General features: G+C 49.5%; 1 protein-coding gene across 1 annotated transcript in view; it reads right to left on the bottom strand.

Annotated features, from left to right (window-relative positions):
* LOC123769137 (protein unc-13 homolog 4B) overlaps positions 1-22,205 on the bottom strand; it is a 441,599-nt gene that overhangs the window by 116,239 nt on the left and 303,155 nt on the right. Inside the window, exon 14 of the mRNA XM_069309818.1 lies at positions 16,083-16,194. Coding sequence (XP_069165919.1) covers positions 16,083-16,194 — 112 coding nt within the window. The remainder of the gene's footprint in view (positions 1-16,082; positions 16,195-22,205) is intronic.

Below are 22,205 nucleotides of genomic sequence, written 5' to 3'. Positions count from 1 at the left end.
TGGGATTCCTACTTTTCTAGGTAGGAATCTATGGCTGCCTGACATGGTAGATGGCAGTCTATGTCTGCCTGACCTGGTAGGTAGCAGACATAGACTGCTTCCAACTGCATGGGGTATCTATAGGCCATTGCTCCTCATGCTTCCCTCAGGGAGGGGCCAGGTTATAGCTCGTGGTCCCCAGTAGGCTAGAACTCCATCGATTGACTGTTGTCATGATCGAAAATATACACATCAGTCTGGTATAGCTCCGGGGAGCTGAAGGGGCAATAATAATTAGTAAATTAATAATAATTTGTTCATTTGTCTTGGAAAGATTGATGCTCTGCATTAACTTTTCTTTGTAGTCACCATTTGTATGATGTCACACCACTTAAGTTTTATTAACGATCCAGTGTGTGTTAACACGTTTGCAATGTGTACGTGCCCAGCTTGCCTGGCACTGACTGTCCTCTGAGTCACCGCAATACAGGCAAACAGGCCATGGGCAGCCCATGAGAAGCATACATATCTGTCCCATTATGCACTTGTATGTACTTAAAATTTTGTAGCATAATTCTGAAAATAAAACTGAAATTTTTAAAATGTGTTCTTTTGGTGGAAGTGGCGTTTTTGGAGGGTATTCAATCCAAGTTGTAATTCATGCAGCTGAATTGCTGAAATAATCTAATAATGCAAAAACAAAACAAAAAAAAAAAAACCCAGTGTTGAATGTAATGAAACGCCATTTACTGGGCGAGTCCCGGAGGCTCCCCAGAGCTTACTAGGCTGATATGCTAATGTCAGACTTTGGCATCAGTCATGTGTACGGAGTTCTTATGGGCCTACCGGGGACCACGAGCCAGAACCTGGCCCCCTCTAGAGAAAAATGGCTAGAGCAATGGCCTATAAAAACCCCCGTGTAATTGAAAGCATTATATGTCTGCCATCGACCGGGTTAGGCACCCAGAAAGGTAAGCATCCCAAAACAAACCCCTATTCTGGTGAAAATTGCAACCAAAAGCCGAACGAGTGGATAGAACTCCCCAAACAAAAACGAGCAAACTAGTATGTCATCACTTGTTGTCGCGCCGGCAATCCACACCCCAGTTCTGAGGCTGGATGTCAAAACAGGTGAAAAAAACGCAGACCAGAGGGAGGGAGGGATGCCAGGGAGCCTCTGGGACTCACCCAGAAAATGGCGTTTCATTATATTCAACGCTGGTTTTCTGGGGGGAGCCCCTACGGCTCCCCGGAGCTAACTACCCACAGAGGAAAGGAATAGGGACTTACTTGGGAGGCGGTTGCTGCTCACTCCTAAACCTGAAATCGAGACAACTGGCTGCATCCGCCGACCCAAAGCGACACAGGCCCGACCGGGCCCAGGAACGTTTACAAGGTAACGAACAGCCAGGACCCTGTTTGACTGCCAAAATCCCCATGCCCGAATGTCAGCCCAGGACATATTGCCAAAGATGGAGGCAACAGCTGCGAACTTGCGAACGTCATGGGCACAGGGATAGACTGCAGGCTGGCTAGCCTTAATAACCCTGCGGACGACCTGGGAGACCGACACCCTCGAACAGGGAAGAAGAGAAACCGGATCAACACAAAGCGCATCCATGGACACAGAAGCCGTGGAGCGCAAATAACGGCTGAGAGCCGCAACCGGACACAAAACATGATGCACCCCCGGCCTGACCAACCAAGCATCAACCACCCAGGGACCCCTCCGGAATGCAGCAGTCTCATTCTTTGCCAGAAAAGAAGGAGAAGGCTGCAGACGAACAAACGGATCTCCCAGACTGAAGGAGCAGAAACCTCTGTGCCGGAGGAGAGCATGAAGCTCACCCACCCGACCCCCAGAGGCCAATGCCAATAAGAAAAGAGCCTTCGAAAAACAATCCGGAACAGAAGGCGCCACAACAAAACGAGCAGGAAAACGGACACACAGAGTCAGACCCCGAGGAACTTGTGGAAGGTAACCCCTAGCTCCAAAGGCAGTACTTACAAGGCGAAGACCTGGACAAAAATAAGTATATGGAGCAACACTTGGCAAATGGAATTTAATGTGAATAAAACCAGCGTTGAATGTAATGAAACGCCATTTTCTGGGTGAGCCCTGGAGGCTCCCTGGAGCTTATCGGGCTAATGTATGTTATATTAGACCGGGACATTAGCTAAAGAGTTCAGACCTACCAGGGACCAGCGCCAGAACCTGGCCCCTTCAGAGAGGTTTCAGGGAGCAATGGCCCTGGAAAACCCATTTGTGGTTGGGGTTTTCCTTATCTGCCATCGACTGGGGTTAGGCACCCAGAAAGGTGGGCATAACAAAACAAACCCCACATGGTAAAAAACTAAAACAAAAAACCGAACAGAGAGGTAGAAACTCCCTACAATCACAAGGAAACAAGCAAACAAGCAAACATCACACTTTACTGCCACGCCGATCGTCCGCACAGCCCTCCCCGCCCCGAGAGGGCAGAGGGGGGAGCCCTGGACCTACCGCGCCGGCTGCCAAGCTTCAGTTCGGAAGCTAAGCTTCAACCAACGCGAAAAAACCGCCGACTGGCGGGAGGGAGGGTTGCCAGGGAGCCTCCGGGGCTCACCCAGAAAATGGCGTTTCATTACATTCAACGCTGGTTTTCTGTGGGGAGCCCCTACGGCTCCCTATGGGAGCCGGTCGGCCGAGCGGGCAGCACGCTGGACTTGTGATCCTGTGGTCCTGGGTTCGATCCCAGGCGCCGGCGAGAAACAATGGGCAGAGTTTCTTTCACCCTATGCCCCTGTTACCTAGCAGTAAAATAGGTACCTGGGTGGTGTTAGTCAGCTGTCACGGGCTGCTTCCTGGGGGTGGAGGCCTGGTCGAGGACTGGGCCGCGGGGACACTAAACAGCCCCGAAATCATGTCAAGATATCTCAAGATAACCTCCCTGGAGCTTCATACCCAATGAGAAGGAAAAGAAAAAGGGCCGACCCGGGAGGCGGCTGCCACAAACTCTGCAACGCAAAGCCGAGACAACAGGTCGCAATCTGCGACCCAAGGCAACAAGAATGCACAGGAGCAGACGCGCATAAGAATGGGCGGCCAAGAACCTGTACGACCCTCAAATCCCTGCGCCCGAAATGAGCCCTAGACGTTGCCAACACAGCAGCAAAAGCTGCAAACGTCTGAACAGCACGGGCGCAAAGACAGACCGCAGGCTGGAAGAATGAAAAACTCTGCAGACGACTTGGGAGACCCGAGCCCTGAAAACAGGGAACGAGGGGAACCGGATCAACCACAGCGCATCCGCAGACACGGTACGCAGGTAACGGCAAAAAACACAACCGGACAACACAGGACGCACCCCCGGCCAAACTAATCAAGCATCAATAACCCAAGAACCCCTCCGGAAAGCAGCCGTCTCGACCGTTGCTAGGATGGAGAAAGGCTGCACACGTACAAATCTACCACCAGTACTAAAGAGCAGAAACCTGAACCGAAGGGGCTACCACAAACTGAGAAGATAAGAAGGCACCCTGATCAAATACCAGGACAGCTCAGGCAACACATGAGCAGGCCGGAGGTGAAACAAAACACGAGAAAGCGTACGAAACGTAATACTGTCACCAAGATGAAGCTCGCAGGTGGGACACCGTCAACAAAGCCACCTGAACACCACAGAGATGGTGATACCTGCGTCAAAATACCAGACGCGAAGAGCCGAGGAGAAGGCCGAACCAGTCATGTACAGGACCGATTCGACCTGCCAAAAGAAGTGGAGCCATGTGAAAACGCCCCGGGTCGAACACCTATCAAGCAGCGTCTGAAAATAAGGCTGGGCCGGCCACCAAGGAACCATAAGGACTGCTCTCGTGGGAGTGGGCTGCAACCGAGCCAGAACCCGAAGCAACAGCTGGACCGGGAGAAGAGGAACAGGTACCCCCCACCTTGACCAGTCCTGCTGAAAAGCATCCACCATGAATGCCTCGCAGGTGGGAAAGGGCGCCACATAAAATGGGCGAAGCCTAGACCACGCCGACTTGAAGACATCCATGGCCAGGAGTCCATACATCCGACAGAGCCAACAAAACGAGTCGGCGATGACTGGCCAATCCGCGAAGAGAGGAATGAACCGAGACAGCTGTCCGCCAGGACGCAGGACACACCCCGGACATGAACCTCACGGTTAGCCAAACCCCCATGGTTCCGGCAAGAACCGCCAGAGAACAGTCCGAACAGAGCTGAATGGTAGAACACCCAGTGAACCAAACCCTCCGAAGCGCAAATCAGACAGCCACGAACTCCCGAACCGTGCTGTGAGCCCGACAGACGGACAGACTCCACCAACCTCGGCCGACCTGGTGAGCACTGGTCACAAAGCCCCAGCCGAGAGATGACCCGTCCGTGAACACATCGAGCGAAGGCTCGGGGAGGTGCCAAGGCACGGAACCCCGAAAACCCCAAAGAGGAAGCTGGTGACGCAGCACCAACACAAGATCCCCGGAGGAACAAACCCAATGAATGCAAGAGGCGGAAGGGGAGTCTTGAAGGAAACAAACAGACGGCGAAGCCAAACCCGACTCAGGAGGCAGACCAGCACGTTCGAAGTTCAAACTCCCGCACAACTGCTCAAGCCACCGCTGAGCAACCCGGGACCCCCTCATGTACAGCCGAAGACGGGATCACAGCCACAGTAACACTTCTGGAGGGAAAGACAATGAGCGGCCCAATAGCCCTAAACAAGGCCCAGGTCCGAACCTGGGATGGAAACAGATGGAATGGTCTCCTGATCACCAGAAAACCAAACACGGCGATCTGGAAAGAACCACACTCCTGGCGAGCAGACAAGCGGACTGACTGGGAGCCCACACCAGCCAGTCGTTCGAGGTAGGCCAGATACCGAATCTCAGACTCAGACAGGGCACTAAGATGCGGTAAAGATGCAAAAAAAAAAAAAAAAATATATATATATATATATATATATATATGTACCAAGTGCCCACATTACAAAATAGGGAAGGCAACAAAAACAGCAAGCCTGAAGCCCCACCACCAACTGAGCCATTCCCAGAAAACTGGAGAGGAACGTGCCAAGAAGTGACTTGGAGGTCCAGGGCCACCATCCAGGCACCCGGCCCCAACAGAAGCCGGACAGGACACAACAGTCCACCGAGGAGGGCATAGAAACCAGGGCGCAGACTGAAGAAGTCCAGAAGAACTGCAGGTGCGAAAGGCCCATGACTGCAAGGAGTAGACAGGAACCCCAGAAGGATGGGGCGGATCGACCACGTCCAACGCACCCACTAAGATGACACGACGAAGCGCAGAGAAAGAAGCCCACCCCGCCATCTCTGAACTCCCTCCCACCCAAAAGGGGGAGAAGCCGTCTACCGATGCCACCAAAGGCCGGATGACAACCAAAAGCGCCCACCAACAGCGGGACCATGCGAGAGTCAACACAGGAAGCTGCTCTCCCAGCGCCCCATCAACAGAGAAGGGAACAGAACCCATTCCGAAAGAAAAAATACACACACATACACATTATGTATATACACATATACATATACACAACACACACAAGATATGGTACACACACGTGCGTATACACATGTGCACACACACAGTGTACAGAAGTACATGCGTACACACACACATACCTCACACATAATATCTAGAGTATTAGAAAGAACTTTTTTAGTGTCAGAGTGGTTGACAAATGGAAAGCATTAGGAAGTGAAGTGGTGGAGGCTGACTCCATACACAGTTTCAAGTGTAGATATGATAGAGCCCAATAGGCTCAGGAAACTGTACACCTGTTGATTGACGGTTGAGAGGCAGGATCAAAGAGCCAGAGCTCAACCCCCACAAACACAACTAGGTGAGTACATACATTGCAAAAGAAAAGTACCAGTCGCCGACCAGTGGGCAGAGAGCACCACGCCGGCCAGGCAAAGAAGGCACAAAATGCATCAAAAGGCTCACCTCGACAGCAAAACCTCAAAATCCCAGCACAACTACAACATGTGCCATGACCCAAAAAGATCAGCTTGCAAGCCAGGAAGACCCCGGAACCCCAGAAGGCAGAACCGGGTCACACGAGGAAACAAAGCCCCCTGAACCCACAAAGGGGGCCCCAAGAGGAGGAAACCTCCAGGAACTGAAACCAAAGAACCCAAAGGAACCCAGAATCGAACCAGGGGGAGCCCAAACTACCACATTTGCCGGCGAACACCACAGAGAGGCAAAGCACAGCCCCCAGACAGAACCCCCTGGGAAAACGGTCATAACAGACCGAAAACCGAGGGACAAGGCGTGGGAGCAAGCATACCAGCCAGGGGACACTGAGTCCAAACCCAAAGGCCCTGACCCAAAACAGACAAAATGGAAAACCCGGTGTAAAATCAACACCCAAACATTCCCAGAGGTACAGGCAACGGGCAGAAAACACCAGAAAAGCAAAGAAACGACAACAGGAGAATAAAACCCCCTGAAAAAAGGTGAAAACTCACCCCAGAAGCTCGCTCGCACACCCAGTCGCGGGTCCGTCTAATTACCGCAAGCTACCACAAGCTACACAAGCTTCACAAAGCTTCCTGGCAATACGTTAGTAATGAATAAATATGATATGTTAGGTTATCGTGTTGTAACCTAAGCTAACCTAACCTAACCTAACCAAACTTAACCAAACAAAACCTAACCTAACTTAACCAAACAAAACCTAACCTAACTTAACCAAACAAAACCTAACCTAACCTAACCTAACCTGACGCTTGGATCGTTGACTTGATTTGGCGTCACCAGTTCTTTATTTTCGTCTAATTTCTTTATAAAAAGATACTTTACAGATTAAAATTATGTTTTTTCGTGTTGTACATTCAGCATCCAACATTATAATGAGTAAATATATCATATTTATGCATTACTAACGTATTGCCAGGAAGCTTTGTGAAGCTTGTGTAGCTTGTGGTAGCTTGCGGTAATTAGACGGACCTGCCCAGTCGCTTTTAAACAAACCGCAACGCCGCCCTGGTGGCCACTCCGGGAAACCGGCAGACGAAAATGGCCACCAGCAGGGGCTGTGACTGACGCTAAAGATACAAAAACACGCCAGCAAAAGTGGGAAGCAAGCAGACTGGTTAAGCGAAAAATTCCGCCCAACAGCAGAAAACCTAGGCAGGGGCAAACCGCCCCAGAACTGCTAGCAGGCATTCCCCCACAGCCCATGGAACAAGGAACATAGGCCCCGGGGCAGAGCCGCTCTCCGCCCTTAAATAACAAGAGTCCATGGGAAAGGCAGCAAGAAAGGGCCACTGGTAAGACCCAGAATCCTTGGCAGGAGGAACTGGCTCGAAAAACCTCCTGTCCCCCAACCCGAACAGGGCAGCCCCTGAAAACCGCCCGAGTCTCGACCCCAACTAAACCCTGCCCTGACCCCGAAACCCACAGACAGTCCAGAGCCGGGAACAGGGAGGGAAAGGGGCGAACAGCACCTAACCAAACGGGGCGGCCTCGGGGCATCCGAGTGGGAAACCAACCTAGCATGTTGCAGCAACCTAACCTAGCTTGCAACACGGACGCCGCCTGTACTCTGAACAGTAATAACATCAGAAGAGTACTGGAGAACAAGCAGAGAATCTCTCGCAAGACTTCCGGGTCAAGGTGTCAGTGACCCAACAGGAAGCATGACGGAGGTAAAAGCGGCGACTGTTACCTGGAGACAAGGGCACAACAACCAACGATCCCGTATAAGACGGGTTGGAACCCGGAAGACACATTCAATGGTCCCCCGAGCCCAGACAGGGGTTACCAGGGCCCGTAGGGGTAACAACTACGGGAAGCCCGGGCAAAGTGTTCCTAACCGGTTAACCCTTTAACTGCGCGGCCTATAAATATGACAACCCCCAGTGCGCAGGAAATGAAACCTTGGGAAAAAATTATTTTCTTTGGAAAGTGTCAAAAACCCCTCCCTGTATATGGGTATAGCAAAGCAAGTTCGTAATTGTACTTACTTTGGATGCTATGGGGTCCGAAAGGTGGACCGTGACGTCATAATTCCCCGTGCGCCAGAGCAGTATGCTCCCGGGGCCGGTGGGGTGGACGGGGCGGGGCGTGTGAGTTGCCGCGAATATATTTTTGCACATTTTTTGCGCACAGTTCCAAATAGATTTTATTACATTTCATGTGCCGAACCGATGTATGGTGATCACGTACACCATATTATGGCAAGTAGAACATCCGTACTGTCCGTAGACACTGTGTTACATGCATCACAAAATGGTTCACTTATCCTGCACTTATTTCTAATATATCACGCAAATATATTGATATGTACATTATATATACACACTGTACAGTATCACACACTATATACACACACTCAGTACTCCGCGAGTGTGTGATATGCTGCGAAACAGTCAACGGGGCAGAGTGGCACCTTGCACTCCACGCATCAGGTGCTGATGCATCTACGCTTTTGGGGTCGGCGTGTGGTGTTCCTGCAGACTATGCATGCACGTTTACCCTTCTCCCGTGATGCTGTGCCTGGCATATACTCCAGCCTGTGTACCCCGAAGTTCTCATTACCCCGCAGTCTGTCTGGGGCTGCGTGTGGCATCGTTGCTTGCACCCAGCGGGGTACTACGGAGCCCTCCTTGCCATACTTTACCAGCAGCTGTGACACCATGCTGGCACTGAAGGTACATATAGACGGTTTCCTGCCGGACTTCACCAGGTACGTATTGTAGCAGTTGAGCACTGCGACATCCATGAGGTGGAAGAAGAACTTTTTTGTCCACTTCACTGACCTGCGTACGCACTCCACACCACCAAGCATCATGTCACACTTATCGACGAGGCACGTTATAGTCTATGACAAAGTCCGGCTTGTACATGCGGTTGTGTGTCTGATAATGGACCTTGCCAGTGTCCCACGTGACACCGGTGTGAATCGTTGTCAGCATATTCACTTCGCATCTGTCCTTCCACCGCACTGACAGCATCTTGTCACACTTGCGCAACTGGCACTCACCCACACCTATACCTATACCGAACACTGGCATTTCCTTCCTGATGAGCTTCACAGTGCCACATACGCCAGTGTTGTGGGCGAGGAGGTATCTGGTCAACAGGGGGCTGGTGTAATAGTTGTCCGTGAACAGTATATGGCCCTTGTTCAGCAACGGCTCCATCAGGGTTTTTACGACACTGCCGGAGAACCCGTGTTCATCTTGAGCTGGTATGTCGACGTCTGTACCGGAATACAAGATCATGTCCAGGATGATACCAGTCTCACAATCACACAGCACAAAAACTTGAGGCCAAAATGGTGCCGCTTGGAAGGGATGTACTGTTTAAATGCCAGTCTGCCCTTGAACAATACAAGCGACTCGTCGATAACGACATTCTGTCCAGGTACAAAATAATCCCTGAACTTCCCTCTCAGGTCGCTGAATACCTTGCGTACCTTCCAAAGTCTGTCTTCCCTGTCCTCGTTTGCATTATTTTCGAAATGCAGGCACCTCAGAATCAACAGAAACCTATCCCGCGACATATAACGGTTGAAGATGGGCGATGGAACAAGGCTGTCTTTGTTCCAATAGTCCTGGACGACAGCTTTCTCAGAGTGTTTCATCTTCATACATATAGCGAGAAACACGTACATCTCGTCCATTGTCGTATCCTTCCATCGCGTGAGGCGTGAGGCAGGTAATATGCCGCTGTCTATGAGGGCGTGGGCGTATGTGTTTGTCTCGGTCACAAGATGGTCCATGAACACATTGTCAAAATATGCCTGGAAATATTCCATGTCCGCCATATCATCACCGGTATACGGGAATGAAGCTGTAACACCAACGTCGGTATCTACAAACGTTGGTATTTGGGGCACAAATGTGGCGCAATCCTCCCACACAAGTACACCAGGGGGTTTGGTGTAGGCGCCAACACCACGGCCAACACCACCACGGCCACAAAAACCACAGCGACGTCGTCTGCTGCTGCTCCTGGAGCTGCGTGAGAGTATGCTTGACGCTGAGGCAGATTTCCAAACCATAGGCCTACCACGAACACCCGATGTTGAGGGCCCACTGTCGTCATGCTGGGAGACACGCTGCCGCCTGCCTGCATGTGTTGCTGAGGCAGCAAAAGCCCGCCTGGTACCACCCCCACTGCTAGTACTGGGGTCGTCCACACTACTCGTATCAGAGCCAATGTCGCTGAACCCCAAGAACGATTCGTCACATGTACTATCACTGAATAATGAACTAGCACCTGGGGACATACATGATGGTGGTGATGATAACGGTGTTGACCCAGGGCGGCGAGACAGGCCGGGCGGGGAGCGTGTATCGTACACGCTTGCCACATCATCCACTTCTGTTTCCCCCTCACTCGTATTGGACCTCTGTGTTAGATCTTTCTCAGGATCATAGTCCAGGTCATCATCCATAGCACCGTCGTTGTACAATATATCGCGAATTTCCTCCTCAGAGAGTCGTTTTTCATGACCGCGGGTCGCTGTGGAACGGGAGCTCGTTGACGATGCGTCAGACATGGTTACTGCTTGGAAACTGGGGCTCCCTACGGCCGCGGGGCATGCTGGGATTTTTTTTCAAGATGGCGGACAATCACTGGGGCCCCCAGCTACCCATTCCATACCCACGTCACCGTGCGCCACTTTTAAATTGGAAAAGAAAAATACAAACACCGGTTGGCACGTTGCGCACCCTAGGCCTGGGCCTGCAGGCGCGTTGCGCAGTTAAAGGGTTAAGAAACCCAAACATAACAAGAGGGTAGAGGATAGCACTGAAAACCCCTGCGACATGTACAATCACGGGGGCCTAGCAGAGGGCCGCCAAACACTACCAGTGGAACTATAGCCACACTAGGCAGACCCCCACCAGGCATGAAAATAAAAACAAAAGAAAAACCCCGCAAAAGTACACCGTCACCAGAGGCAACAGGAACCGGCCGCCGCTTAGGTGGCAGGTCGTGCAACACCTTGGCGCCCTAACCAGCACAATTCCAGTCCCTTCCCAGGGCCAAACAAGGGCCCAAGCCCCAGCTGGCCCCAAGGGTGAGGTAAATGCTGAGCAGCAAGAACCTCTACGGGAACGGTTCCCGAACGCTCCAGGGAAGATAACCCTGTAACGCAAGGGCAGTAATCACAGGGCGCTTAGGGAAGTCAGCCACTAAGCGCATGCAGCCCTGGCACTGATGAGGTACTCCTGGCCACCGCACAACACAACACACGGCAGTGAACGCCACACAAGGCAAACACCGCCTAGGAAACTGAGGTCAGAGAAGCGTCTATCCCGGTTGACATTAGCGAACGAACTGAAGCTTGGCAGCCGGCGCGGTAGGTCCGGGGCTCCCCCCTCCCCCTCAGGGGGCAGGGAGGGCTGTGCGGACGATTGGCGTGGCAGTAAAGTGTGATGTTTGCTTGTTTCCTTGTGATTGTAGGGAGTTTCTACCTCTCTGTTCGGTTTTTTGTTTTAGTTTTTTACCATGTGGGGTTTGTTTTGTTATGCCTACCTTTCTGGGTGCCTAACCCTGGTCGATGGCAGATAAGGAAAACCCCAACCACAAAGGGGTTTTCCAGGGCCATTGCTCCCTGAAACCTCTCTGAAGGGGCCAGGTTCTTGTGCTGGTCCCTGGTAGGTCTGAACTCCTTAGCTAATGTCCCGGTCTAATATAACATACATTAGCCCGATAAGCTCCAGGGAGCCGTAGGGGCTCCCCACAAAAATGCCATGTTATGGAACGTGGAATTGGAGAACATAGACCCCACACAACTTATAAATTATGTAATTACCTAAGTGTAGTTACAGGATGAGAGCTATGCTCGTGGTGTCCCGTCTCCCCATCACTCTTTGTCATATAATGCTTTGAAATTACTGACGGTTTTGGCCTCCACCACCTTCTCACTTAACTTGTTCCAACCGTCTACCACTCTATTTACAGAAGTGAATTTCCTTATATTTCTTCGGCAGCTTTATTTCGTTAGTTTAAATCTATGACGCCTTGTTCTTGAAGTTCCGGATCTCAGGAATTCTTCCCTATCAATTTTATCGATTCCTGTTACTATTTTGAACGTAGTGATCATATCGCCTCTTTTTCTTCTATCTTCTAGTATTTGCATATTTAATGCCTCTAACCTTTCCTCGTAGCTCTTGTCCTTCAGTTCTGGGAGCCACTTAGTGGCATGTCGTTGCACCTTTTCCAGTTTGTTGATGTGCTTCTCAAGATATGGGCACCATACAACCGCTGCATATTCCAGCTTTGGTCTAATAAAAGTCGTGAACAATTTCTTTAGTATTTCTCCATCCATGAATTTAAAAGCAATTCTGAGGTTAGAAAGTGTAGCATAGGCTCCTCGCACAAAGTTCTTAATGTGGTCCTCAGATGACAGTTTTTCTATCTAGAACCACCCCTAGATCCCTTTCTTTGTCAGAATTCTTTAAAGATTTTTCACATAATTTATAGGTTGTGTGGGGTCTATGTTCTCCAATTCCACATTCCATAACATGGCATTTATTCACATAAAATTCCATTTGCCAAGTGTTGCTCCATATACCTATTTTGTCCAGGTCTTCTTGAAGCGCATGACAATCATCTAGGTTTCTTATCTCCCCTATTATCTTAGCATCATCAGCAAACATGTTCATGTAATTCTGTATTCCCACTGGAAGATCGTTTATGTAGACAATGAACATTACCGGTGCATGAACTGAACCCTGTGGTACTCCACTCGTAATATTCCTCCAATCCGATACCTTGCCTCTGATTACGGCCCTCATTTTTCTGTCAGTTAGGAAATTTTTCATCCATGTTAGTAACTTACCTGTCATCCCTCCAATATGTTCCAGTTTCCAGAACAACCTCTTATGGGGAACTCTGTCGAAAGCCTTTTTTAGGTCCAGATAGATGCAGTCAACCCAACTATCTCTTTCCTGTAAAATCTCAGTGGCTCGATCATAAAAACTGAGCAAGTTCATTACACAGGATCTTCCAGATCGAAAACCATACTGTCTGTCTGATATTATATCGTTTTGCTCCAGGTGTTCTACCCATTTAGTTTTAATTATTTTTTCCAGTATTTTGACTATTATTACACTTGTCAGTGATACAGGTCTATAATTAAGGGGGTCTTACCTGTTTCCGCTTTTGTAGATTGGAACTATGTTAGCCTTTTTTCCACACATCAGCTACAACTCCTGTACACAGGGATGCCTGAAAAATCAGTTGAAGTGGAATGATGAGCTCAGGTGCACATTCTCTCAGAACCCATGGTGAAACTCCATCTGGACCAACTGCTTTGTTCTTACTTACCTCCTTGAGCATTTTTTCCATTTCATCTCTAGACACCTCTATGTTGTTCCCTGGAATTCTTATTGTGTCTGGTTCCCTAAAGATTTCATTTTGCACAAACACACTTTGGAACTTTTCGTTTAATGTTTCACACATTTCCTCTTCATTTTCCAAGACTCTATTTCCCATTTTCATCCTCTGAATATTAACCTTTACCTGCAATTTGTTGTTTATGAATTTATAGAATAGACCTGGTTCTGTTTTACATTTGTCTGCAATCCCTTTTTCAAAATTTCTTTCTGCCTCTCCCCTCACTAACGTGTAGTTGTTTGTCGCATCTTTGTATCACTGGTATGTTTGGGGGTTTGGCCTCTTCCTGTATTGTGTGAGAAAATCTTTAAAGAGAATGTGAGATTAACACTTTCGCGCTCTCCGCAAAGGTCACTCAGCCAACCGAATGTGCGCGCTGCGTTTTTATCGCTTAAGCGTAAAAACAAAAATGTGTATACTCTTTTTACTCTTCTGACCTTAGTTCTCATGCTACGTATTTCATTTTGGTACCAACGTGTTCGCAATAAAATTCTCTAGAAGAACATCAGTAAAAAAAGTCACGAAACGTATAGGGATACCAGCACCAAATAAATAACTACGAAGATGACTCGCCGTGAGCGCCCATCAGCAACAAAATGTTTTTACTCTTGGGATTGTAATCACCTCCACACTTGTTCTACAGCGTTAATTTTGTTATCAATGGACTCGCAATGAAATTCCCAACACGGTGATATGAATATAAGCGTAGAATAATGATTGCGGCCTGCCCGCAAGAGTGTGGGAAGTGGTGAAATTGTTACCCGGTATCGGTGAAGGGACGACGCACGGCGCTTTGAAAGTTTATACTTATTTCACTCTCATGACATTAATTTTCTATGTACGTCATTCATTTTTGTGTCAATGTGTTCGCAATAGAATGTTCTATGTGCCCATAGGTAAAAAATATCAACAAAGCGTAAGTTAGAATAGCGCCAAATATAAAACAACGCTGGAACATATCAGTGAGCGTCAAACACACACAAAATGTTTTTACTTTTGTTATGTTTGTCAAGTTTATACTTGTTGCACACAGTTATTTTTGGTTGTATATTGATCGGAATAAAATTCCCTAAACATACATATGCATATAATACATGATATGGGGGAAGCATTACCAGTATAAACGGCTAAAGTCACCCACCTGCAACCCGTTTGGGACAAAATACCATTTGATCGAAGTTATCCACACCTTTCATGAACTTATTGTACCATGCAGCCTAGTGGTGAGAAAGAAAGCCTCATAGCGCGCAGTTTAAAACAAACCCAAAGTAAATCGGATAAAAATTGAATTTTATACAAATATTTTAAAAGTTGACATAACTTTATGTCCACTATGCTTTTACGTTAGACGGAACCGGACGCGCCGGCGCGTTCAGATAGCGCGAAAGTGTTAATGTGAGAAATCTTTAAAGAATTCTGACAAAGAAAGGGATCTAGTGGTGGTTCTAGATAGAAAAATGTCACATGAGGACCACATAAAGAACATTGTGCGAGGAGCCTATGCTACACTTTCTAACTTCAGAATTGCTATTAAATACATGGATGAAATACTAAAGAAATTGTTCACGACTTATGTTAGACCAAAGCTGGAATATGTAGCGGTTGTATGGTGCCCATATCTTAAGAAGCACATCAACAAACTGGAAAAGGTGCAACGCCATGCCACTAAGTGGCTCCCAGGACTGAAGGACAAGAGCTATGAGGAGAGGTTAAAGGCCTTAAATATGCAAAAACTAGAAGAGAGAAGAAAAAGAGGTGATATGATCACTACGTTCAAACTAGTAACAGGAATCGAGAACAAGAGGTCATAGTCAAGAGGTCAAACTAACGAAATAAAGCTTCCGGAGAAATATAAGAAAATTCATTTTTGTAAACAGAGTGGTAGATGGTTGTAACAAGTTAGGTAAGAAGATGGTGGAGGCCAAAACCGTCAGTAATTTCAAAGCATTATATGACAAAGAGTGATGGGGAGACGGGACACCACAATTGTAGCTCTCATCCTGTAACTACACTTAGGTAATTACACTTAGGTAATTACCTAGGGAAGGGAACCCTAGGCGCATGCAGCCCGAGTACTGAGGAATAACTCCTGGCTCTCGCAACCCTGGAGTACCGCAGCCACACACAAGGCACAGTGCTGCAAGCCAGAGCACACAACTGAGCTGATAGCATCAGCTACAAGAGCTGGGGTGTGGATCGGTGGTGCGGTAGGTCTGGGGCTACTCCTTTCCCTTCCTGGGAAGGCGGGGGGGGGGGGGGGCTGAGCAGACAGCGGCGTGACGATGGGTGACGTCATACTAGTTTGCTCGTTTTGTTTGGGGAGTTCTATCCACTCGTTCGACTTTTGGTTGCAATTTTCACCAGAATAGGGGTTTGTTTTGGGACGCCTACCTTTCTGGGTGTCTAACTCGGTCGATGGCAGATATAGAATGCTTCCAATTACATGGGAGTTTCTATAGGCCATTGCTCCCCTTGCCTCTCTAGAGGGGGCCAGGTTCTGGCTCGTGGTCCCCGGTAGGCCCATAAGAACTCCATACACATGACTGATGCCAAAGTCTGACATTAGCATATCAGCCTAGTAAGCTCCAGGGAGCCATAGGGGCTCCCCCCCAGAAAAGTTTAATTTGTAAGGATAAATGCCACAAAAAATTTCGGTACTAACAAATTTTGAATTTTAAAAGAAATTTGTGAATTCTAAGAATTCCTTTTTTGTGTTACTAACCATCAGTGTGAGCTTGCTGCGGTTCAAGTCCTCTACGATCAGTGGGAGTAAAGAAATACCATGTGCGGTCCAAAACATTGTAGACCTTCTTGAAGTACTCAGCATTTTGTTTCTGTTGAATTTTGAAATACAGTGTAAACTTTGGTAATTAAATATGAATGTTAATAAAGTAGATACACACATCAATTACATTGTAGCAAAAAAAAAAAAAAAACAGCGTTGAATGTAATTAAACGCTATTTTCTGGGTGAGCCCCGGAGGCTCCCTGGAACTTATCGGGCTAATGTATGTCATATTAGACTGGGACATTAGCTAAGGAGTTAAGACCTACCAGGGACCAGCGCCAGAACCTGGCTCCTTCAGAGAGGTTTCCTTATCTGCCATCAATCGGGGTTAGGCACCCAGGAAGGTAGGCATAACAAAACAAACCCTACATGGTAAAAAACTAAAACATAAAACCAAACAGAGAGGTAGAAACTCCCTATAATCCCAGGGAAACAAGCAAACAAGCAAACATCACACTTTACTGCCACGCCGATCATCCGCGCAGCCCTCCCCGCCCAGAGAGGGGGAGAGGGGAGCCCCGGACCTCACCGTGCTGGCTGTCTAGCACCAGTTCGGAAGCTAAGTTTTAACCAACCTCGAAAAAACCGCCGACCAGTGAGAGGGAGGGTTGCCAGGGAGCCTCCGGGGCTCACCCAGAAAATGATGTTTCATTACATTCACCACTGGTTTTCTGTGGGGAGCCCCTACGGCTCCCTGGAGCTTCACACCCAAAGAGAAGGAAAAGAAAGGGCTGACCCGGGAGGCGGCCGCCACAAACTCTGCAACACAAAGCCAAAACAACAGGCTGCATCCTGCAACCCAAGGCAACAAGAATGCACAGGAGCAGACACACGCATAAAAAACAAGTGGCCTGGAATCTGTGCGACCCTCAAATCCTCACACCCGAAATGAGCCCTAGATGTCACCAACACAGCAGTGAAAGCTGCAAACGTCCGAACAGCACGGGCGCAAGAATAGACCACAGGCTGGAAAACTTAAAAACTCTGCGGACGACCTGGGGGACCCGAGCCCTGAAACAGGGAACGAGGGGAACCGGATCTACCCAAAGCTCATCCCCAGACACGGTATGCAGGTAACGTCAAAGAGGCGCAACCGGACAACACAGGACGCACTCCGGCCGAACCAATCAAGCATCAATAACCCAAGGACCCCTCCGAAAAGCGGCTGTCTCGACCGTCGCCAGAAGGACGGAGAAAGGCTGAAAACGTACAAACCTACCACCAGTACCAAAGAGCAGAAACCTGTGCACCGGAAGAGCCAGAAGCTCCCCGACCCGACCTGCAGAGGCCCATGCCAACAAAATATTACCTATGCAAACCAAACTTGAACCGAAGGGGCTACCACAAACTGAGGAGAAGAAGATAAGAGGGCACCCTGATCAAGGACCAGGAAGGCTCAGGCGATGCTTGAGCAGGCCGGAGGTGAAACAAAATATGAGAAAGCGTAGGGAACGGAGCAGATGTGATGTCCACCCCAAACGCAAGCCCGAGCGGCTCCGCCAGCGCCGCACAAAACGAGGCAACAGTAAGAAACATCAAATAGCTGTAGTCCTGAAAACCCAAGAAAGGACAAGACAACCCGATGCATAAGAGAAGACAACCTACGAAGAGCAAGAAAAAGGTGCATAGAAACACCAGGAACATCATACTGTCGCTGAGACGAAGCTCAAAGGTGGGACACCATCAATGAAGCCACCTGATCAATATAGGGATGGTGATCAGGTGGTGTCAAAATACCAGATGTGAAGAGCCGAGGAGAAGGCCGAACCAGTCACGTACAGGACCGGTCCAAGCTGCCGAAAGAGGCGGACCCGCAGGAAAACGCCCCTGGTTCGGACACCCATCAAGGAGCGTCTGAAAATAAAACTGGGCCGGCCACCAAGAGACCATGAGGACTACTCCCCTTGGGAATGGACTCCAACCGAGCCAGAACCCGAAGCAACAGCTGGACCAGGAGAAGAGGAACAGGTACCCCCACCTCGACCAGTCATGCCAAAAGGCATACACCGTGAACACCTCGCAGGCGGGTAAGGGCGCCATAGAATGGGCGATGCCCACACCACTCCGACGTGAAGATGTCCATGGCCAGGAGTCCATACGTCCGGCAGAGCCAACGAAACGAGTCGGCGATGACTGGCCAATCCGCGAACAGAGGAATGAACCGAGACAGGCTGTCTGCCAGGATGTAGGACACACCCCGGACATGAACCTCACAGTTAGCCAAACCCCGAGAATCCAGCAAACGAGCCACTCAAAGGAATTAACCCGAAAGGTCAAACATCTAAGAGAAACTCTGTGGGTCCGGCGAAGAACCGCCAAAGAACAGTTCGAATGGAGCTGGATGGTAGAGCACCAAGGGACCTGAACCCTCCGATGTGCAAACCAGACAGCCACGAACTCTCGAACAGTGCTGTGAGCCTGATGGACCGACAGACCCCACCATCCCCAGCTGACCTGGTGACCTATTCGTGAAAACATCGAGCAAAGGCTTGGGGAGGTGCCAAGGCACGGAACCCCGAAAACCCCAAAAAGGAAGCTGATGACGCAGCACCAACACAAGATCCCCGGAGGACGAACCTAACGATTGCAAGAGACGCGGAAGGAGAGTCTCCGAAGGAACCAAACAGACGCTGAAGCCAAACCCGACCCTGCAGGCAGACCAGCACATTGAAGTTTAGACTCCCACACAACCGCTCGAGCAACCGCCGAGCAACCCGGGACCCCCTCATAAACAGCCAAATGCAGGACCACAGCTGCAGCAATACTTCTGGAGGGAAAGACAAGGTGCAGCCCAAGAGCCCTAAACAAGATCCAGCCAGGTTCGAACGCGGGACGGAAATAGATGGAGTGGCCTCCAGATCACTAGGAAACTGACCCGGCGATCTGGAAAGAACCACACCCCTGGCGAGCAGACATGAGGACCAACTGGGAGCCCACACCACCCAGTCGTCGAGGTAGGCCAGACACTGAATCCCAAGCAGACTCAGACAGGGCACCAAGATCTGGTAAAGATGCGTAAATACACCAAGTGCCAATTACAAAATAGGGAAGGCAACAAAAGCGGCAAGCCTGAAGCCCCACCACCAACTGTGCCAGTCCCAGAAAACTGGAGAGGAACGTGCCAAGAAGTGACCTGGAGGTCCAGGGCCACCATCCAAGCACCTGGCCCCAACAGAAGCCAGACAGAAGACAACGGTCCTCCTCCGAGGGCATAGAATCCAGGGCGCAGACTGAAGAAGTCCAGAAGAACTGCAGATGCGAAAGGCCCATGACTACAAAGAGGAGACGGGAACCCCAGAAGGATGGGGGCGGATAGACCACGTCCAAAGCACCCACTAAGATGACATGACAAAGCACAGGGGAAGAAGCCCACCCCGCCAGCTCTGAACCTCCCAAAGGGGGAGAAGCCGTCCACCGACGCCACCAGAGGCCGGAAGACAACCAAAAGCGCCCACCAACAGCGGGACCATGCGAGAGTCAACAGACCAAGCAGCTCCCCCAGCGCCCCGTCAACAGAGAAGGGAACAGAACCCCTTCCGAAAGAAAAAGTACACACATATACACATTATGTATATACACATACATATACTGTATATATATATATACACACATACACACAAGGTATGTTACACACATGTGTGTATACACGTGCACACAAACACACAACGTACACATGTACATGCGTACACACACACACATACATTTTAAAAGAAAAGTACAAGTCACCGACCAGTGGGTAGAAAGCACCACGCCGGCCAGGCAAAGAAGGCACAAAACTGCATCAAAAGGCCCACCTCGACAGCAAAACCTCAAAGTCCCAGCACGACCACAACATGTGCCAAGACCCAAAAAGATCAGTCTGCAAGCCAGGAAGACCCCGGAACCCCAGAAGGCAGAACCCGGTCACACGAGGAAACAAAGCCCCCTGAACTCACAAAAGGGGGCCCAAGAGGAAGAAACCTCCGGAACGAAACCAAAGAACCCAAAGGAACCCAGAATCGAACCAGGGGGAGCCCAAACCACCACATTTGCCGGCGGAGAACACCACAGAAAGGCAAGGCACAGCCCCCAGACAGAACCCCCTGGGAAAACGGTCATAGCAGACCGAAAACCGAGGGACAAGGTGTGGGAGTATAAATTCAACACCCAAATGTCCCCAGAGGGACAGGCAACAGGGAGAAAACACCAGAAAAGCAAAGCAACGACAACAGGAGAATAAAAACACCTGAAAAAAGCTGAAAACTCATCCAAGAGGCTTTCTCACACACCCAGTCGCATGTAAACAAACCGCAACGCCGCCCTGGTGGCCACGCCGGGAAACCGGCAGACGAAAATGGCCGCTAGTAGGGGCTGTGACTGACGCTAGAGATACAAAAATACACCAGCAAAAGTGGGAAGCAAGCAGACTGGATGGGCGAAAAACGCCGCCCAAAAGCAGAAAACCCAGGCTGGGGCAAACCGCCCCAGAACTGCTAGCAGGCATCCCCTACAACCCAAGGAACCAACAACAGAGGCCCCGGGGCAGAGCCGTCCTCCAAGCCCTCCGCCCTTAAAGAAAAGCAAGAGTTCATGGGAAAGGCAGCAAGAAAGGGCTGCTGGTAAGACTCAGAAGCCTTGGCAGGAGGAACCGGCTCGAAAAACCTCCGTCCCCCAACCCGAACAGGTCAGTCCCCGAAAACCGCCCGAGTCTCGGCCCCAACTAAACCCTGCCCCGACCCCGAAACCCACAGACAGTCCGGCGTTGAATGTAATGAAACGCCATTTTCTGGGTGAGCCCCGGAGGCTCCCTGGCAACCCTCCCTCTCACTGGTCGGCGGTTTTTTCGAGGTTGGTTAAAACTTAGCTTCCGAACTGGTGCTAGGCAGCCAGCACGGTAGGTCCGGGGCTTCCCCCTCTCTCTCGGGGCGGGGAGGGCTGTGCGGACGATCGGCGCGGCAGTAAAGTGTGATGTTTGCTTGTTTCCTTGGGATTGTAGGGAGTTTCTACCTCTCTGTTCGGTTTTTTGTTTTAGTTTTTACCATGTGGGGTTTGTTTTGTTATGCCTACCTTTCTGGGTGCCTAACCCCGGTCGATGGCAGATAAGGAAAACCCCAACCACAAGGGGGTTTTCCAGGGCCATTGCTCCCTGGAACCTCTCTGAAGGGGCCAGGTTCTGGCGCTGGTCCCTGGTAGGTCTAAACTCCTTAGCTAATGTCCCGGTCTAATATAACATACATTAGCCCAATAAGCTTCAGGGACCCTCCAGGGCTCACCCAGAAAATGGCGTTTCATTACATTCAATGCTGGGCTTTTTGTGTTTTTATTTCTTGCACCTGGGCGTGTTGCAAGCTATAATCACAGGACCAGCTCAGGAGTTAATGAGGAACCTAAATCGTGCTAAATGGGTAAGGACCAGATTCCTGATCAGGAGACAACCCTTACAAAAGGAAGCCCAAGCCATCCAGTCCAAGTAAGCCCAAGTAAGTGTAGCAAAGATTCTGACACCAAATATAAGTAAAACAGAAGACCCAAAATGTGGTAGCAGAAATTATGCATTTTGATCCCTTGCCAATCCTGGACCTGAAGGTGAACTGGAATGCACCAGTCAGCATTCCTCAGATCATTGGAGATGAGCCAAGATTAATTTGGCACCTCCTATTGAACTCGATATACACTATTCATCTAGAATGTTGGACAAAGAATGTGTGTAATGAGAAAGATGAGGTCAATGAAAACAGAGAAATTGAAGAGTTGTTCTTTAGAACCAAAAACAACTGGGACCCCACATGAGAGGCAGAGTTACCATAATAACCCTCTTGTCCAACAATTCCAAAATTACTGTCCAGGGAATACACAGGCAACTGAAAAGGATTAAAGAAACCTGCCAAGGTCCCGAGATATGAGGCATCCTGGGCCCAAGCACAACGAAATGCCTCCAGCCTTCTCCAAACAGGATATACGAAAGAAAGTTATCAACTTCAAAAAAGAAGAGCCAATGCTAGAACCAAGGGTGCACAAGAAACTATGAACTAGCCAGAAGTCACAGAAAAGCACTACCTTGAATGGCCTATCACAGGCC

The sequence above is a fragment of the Procambarus clarkii genome, chromosome 66 (genome assembly GCF_040958095.1).
Source record: "Procambarus clarkii isolate CNS0578487 chromosome 66, FALCON_Pclarkii_2.0, whole genome shotgun sequence".
NCBI lineage: Eukaryota > Metazoa > Arthropoda > Malacostraca > Decapoda > Cambaridae > Procambarus > Procambarus clarkii.
This window is presented reverse-complemented; position numbering and strand designations above follow the sequence as displayed.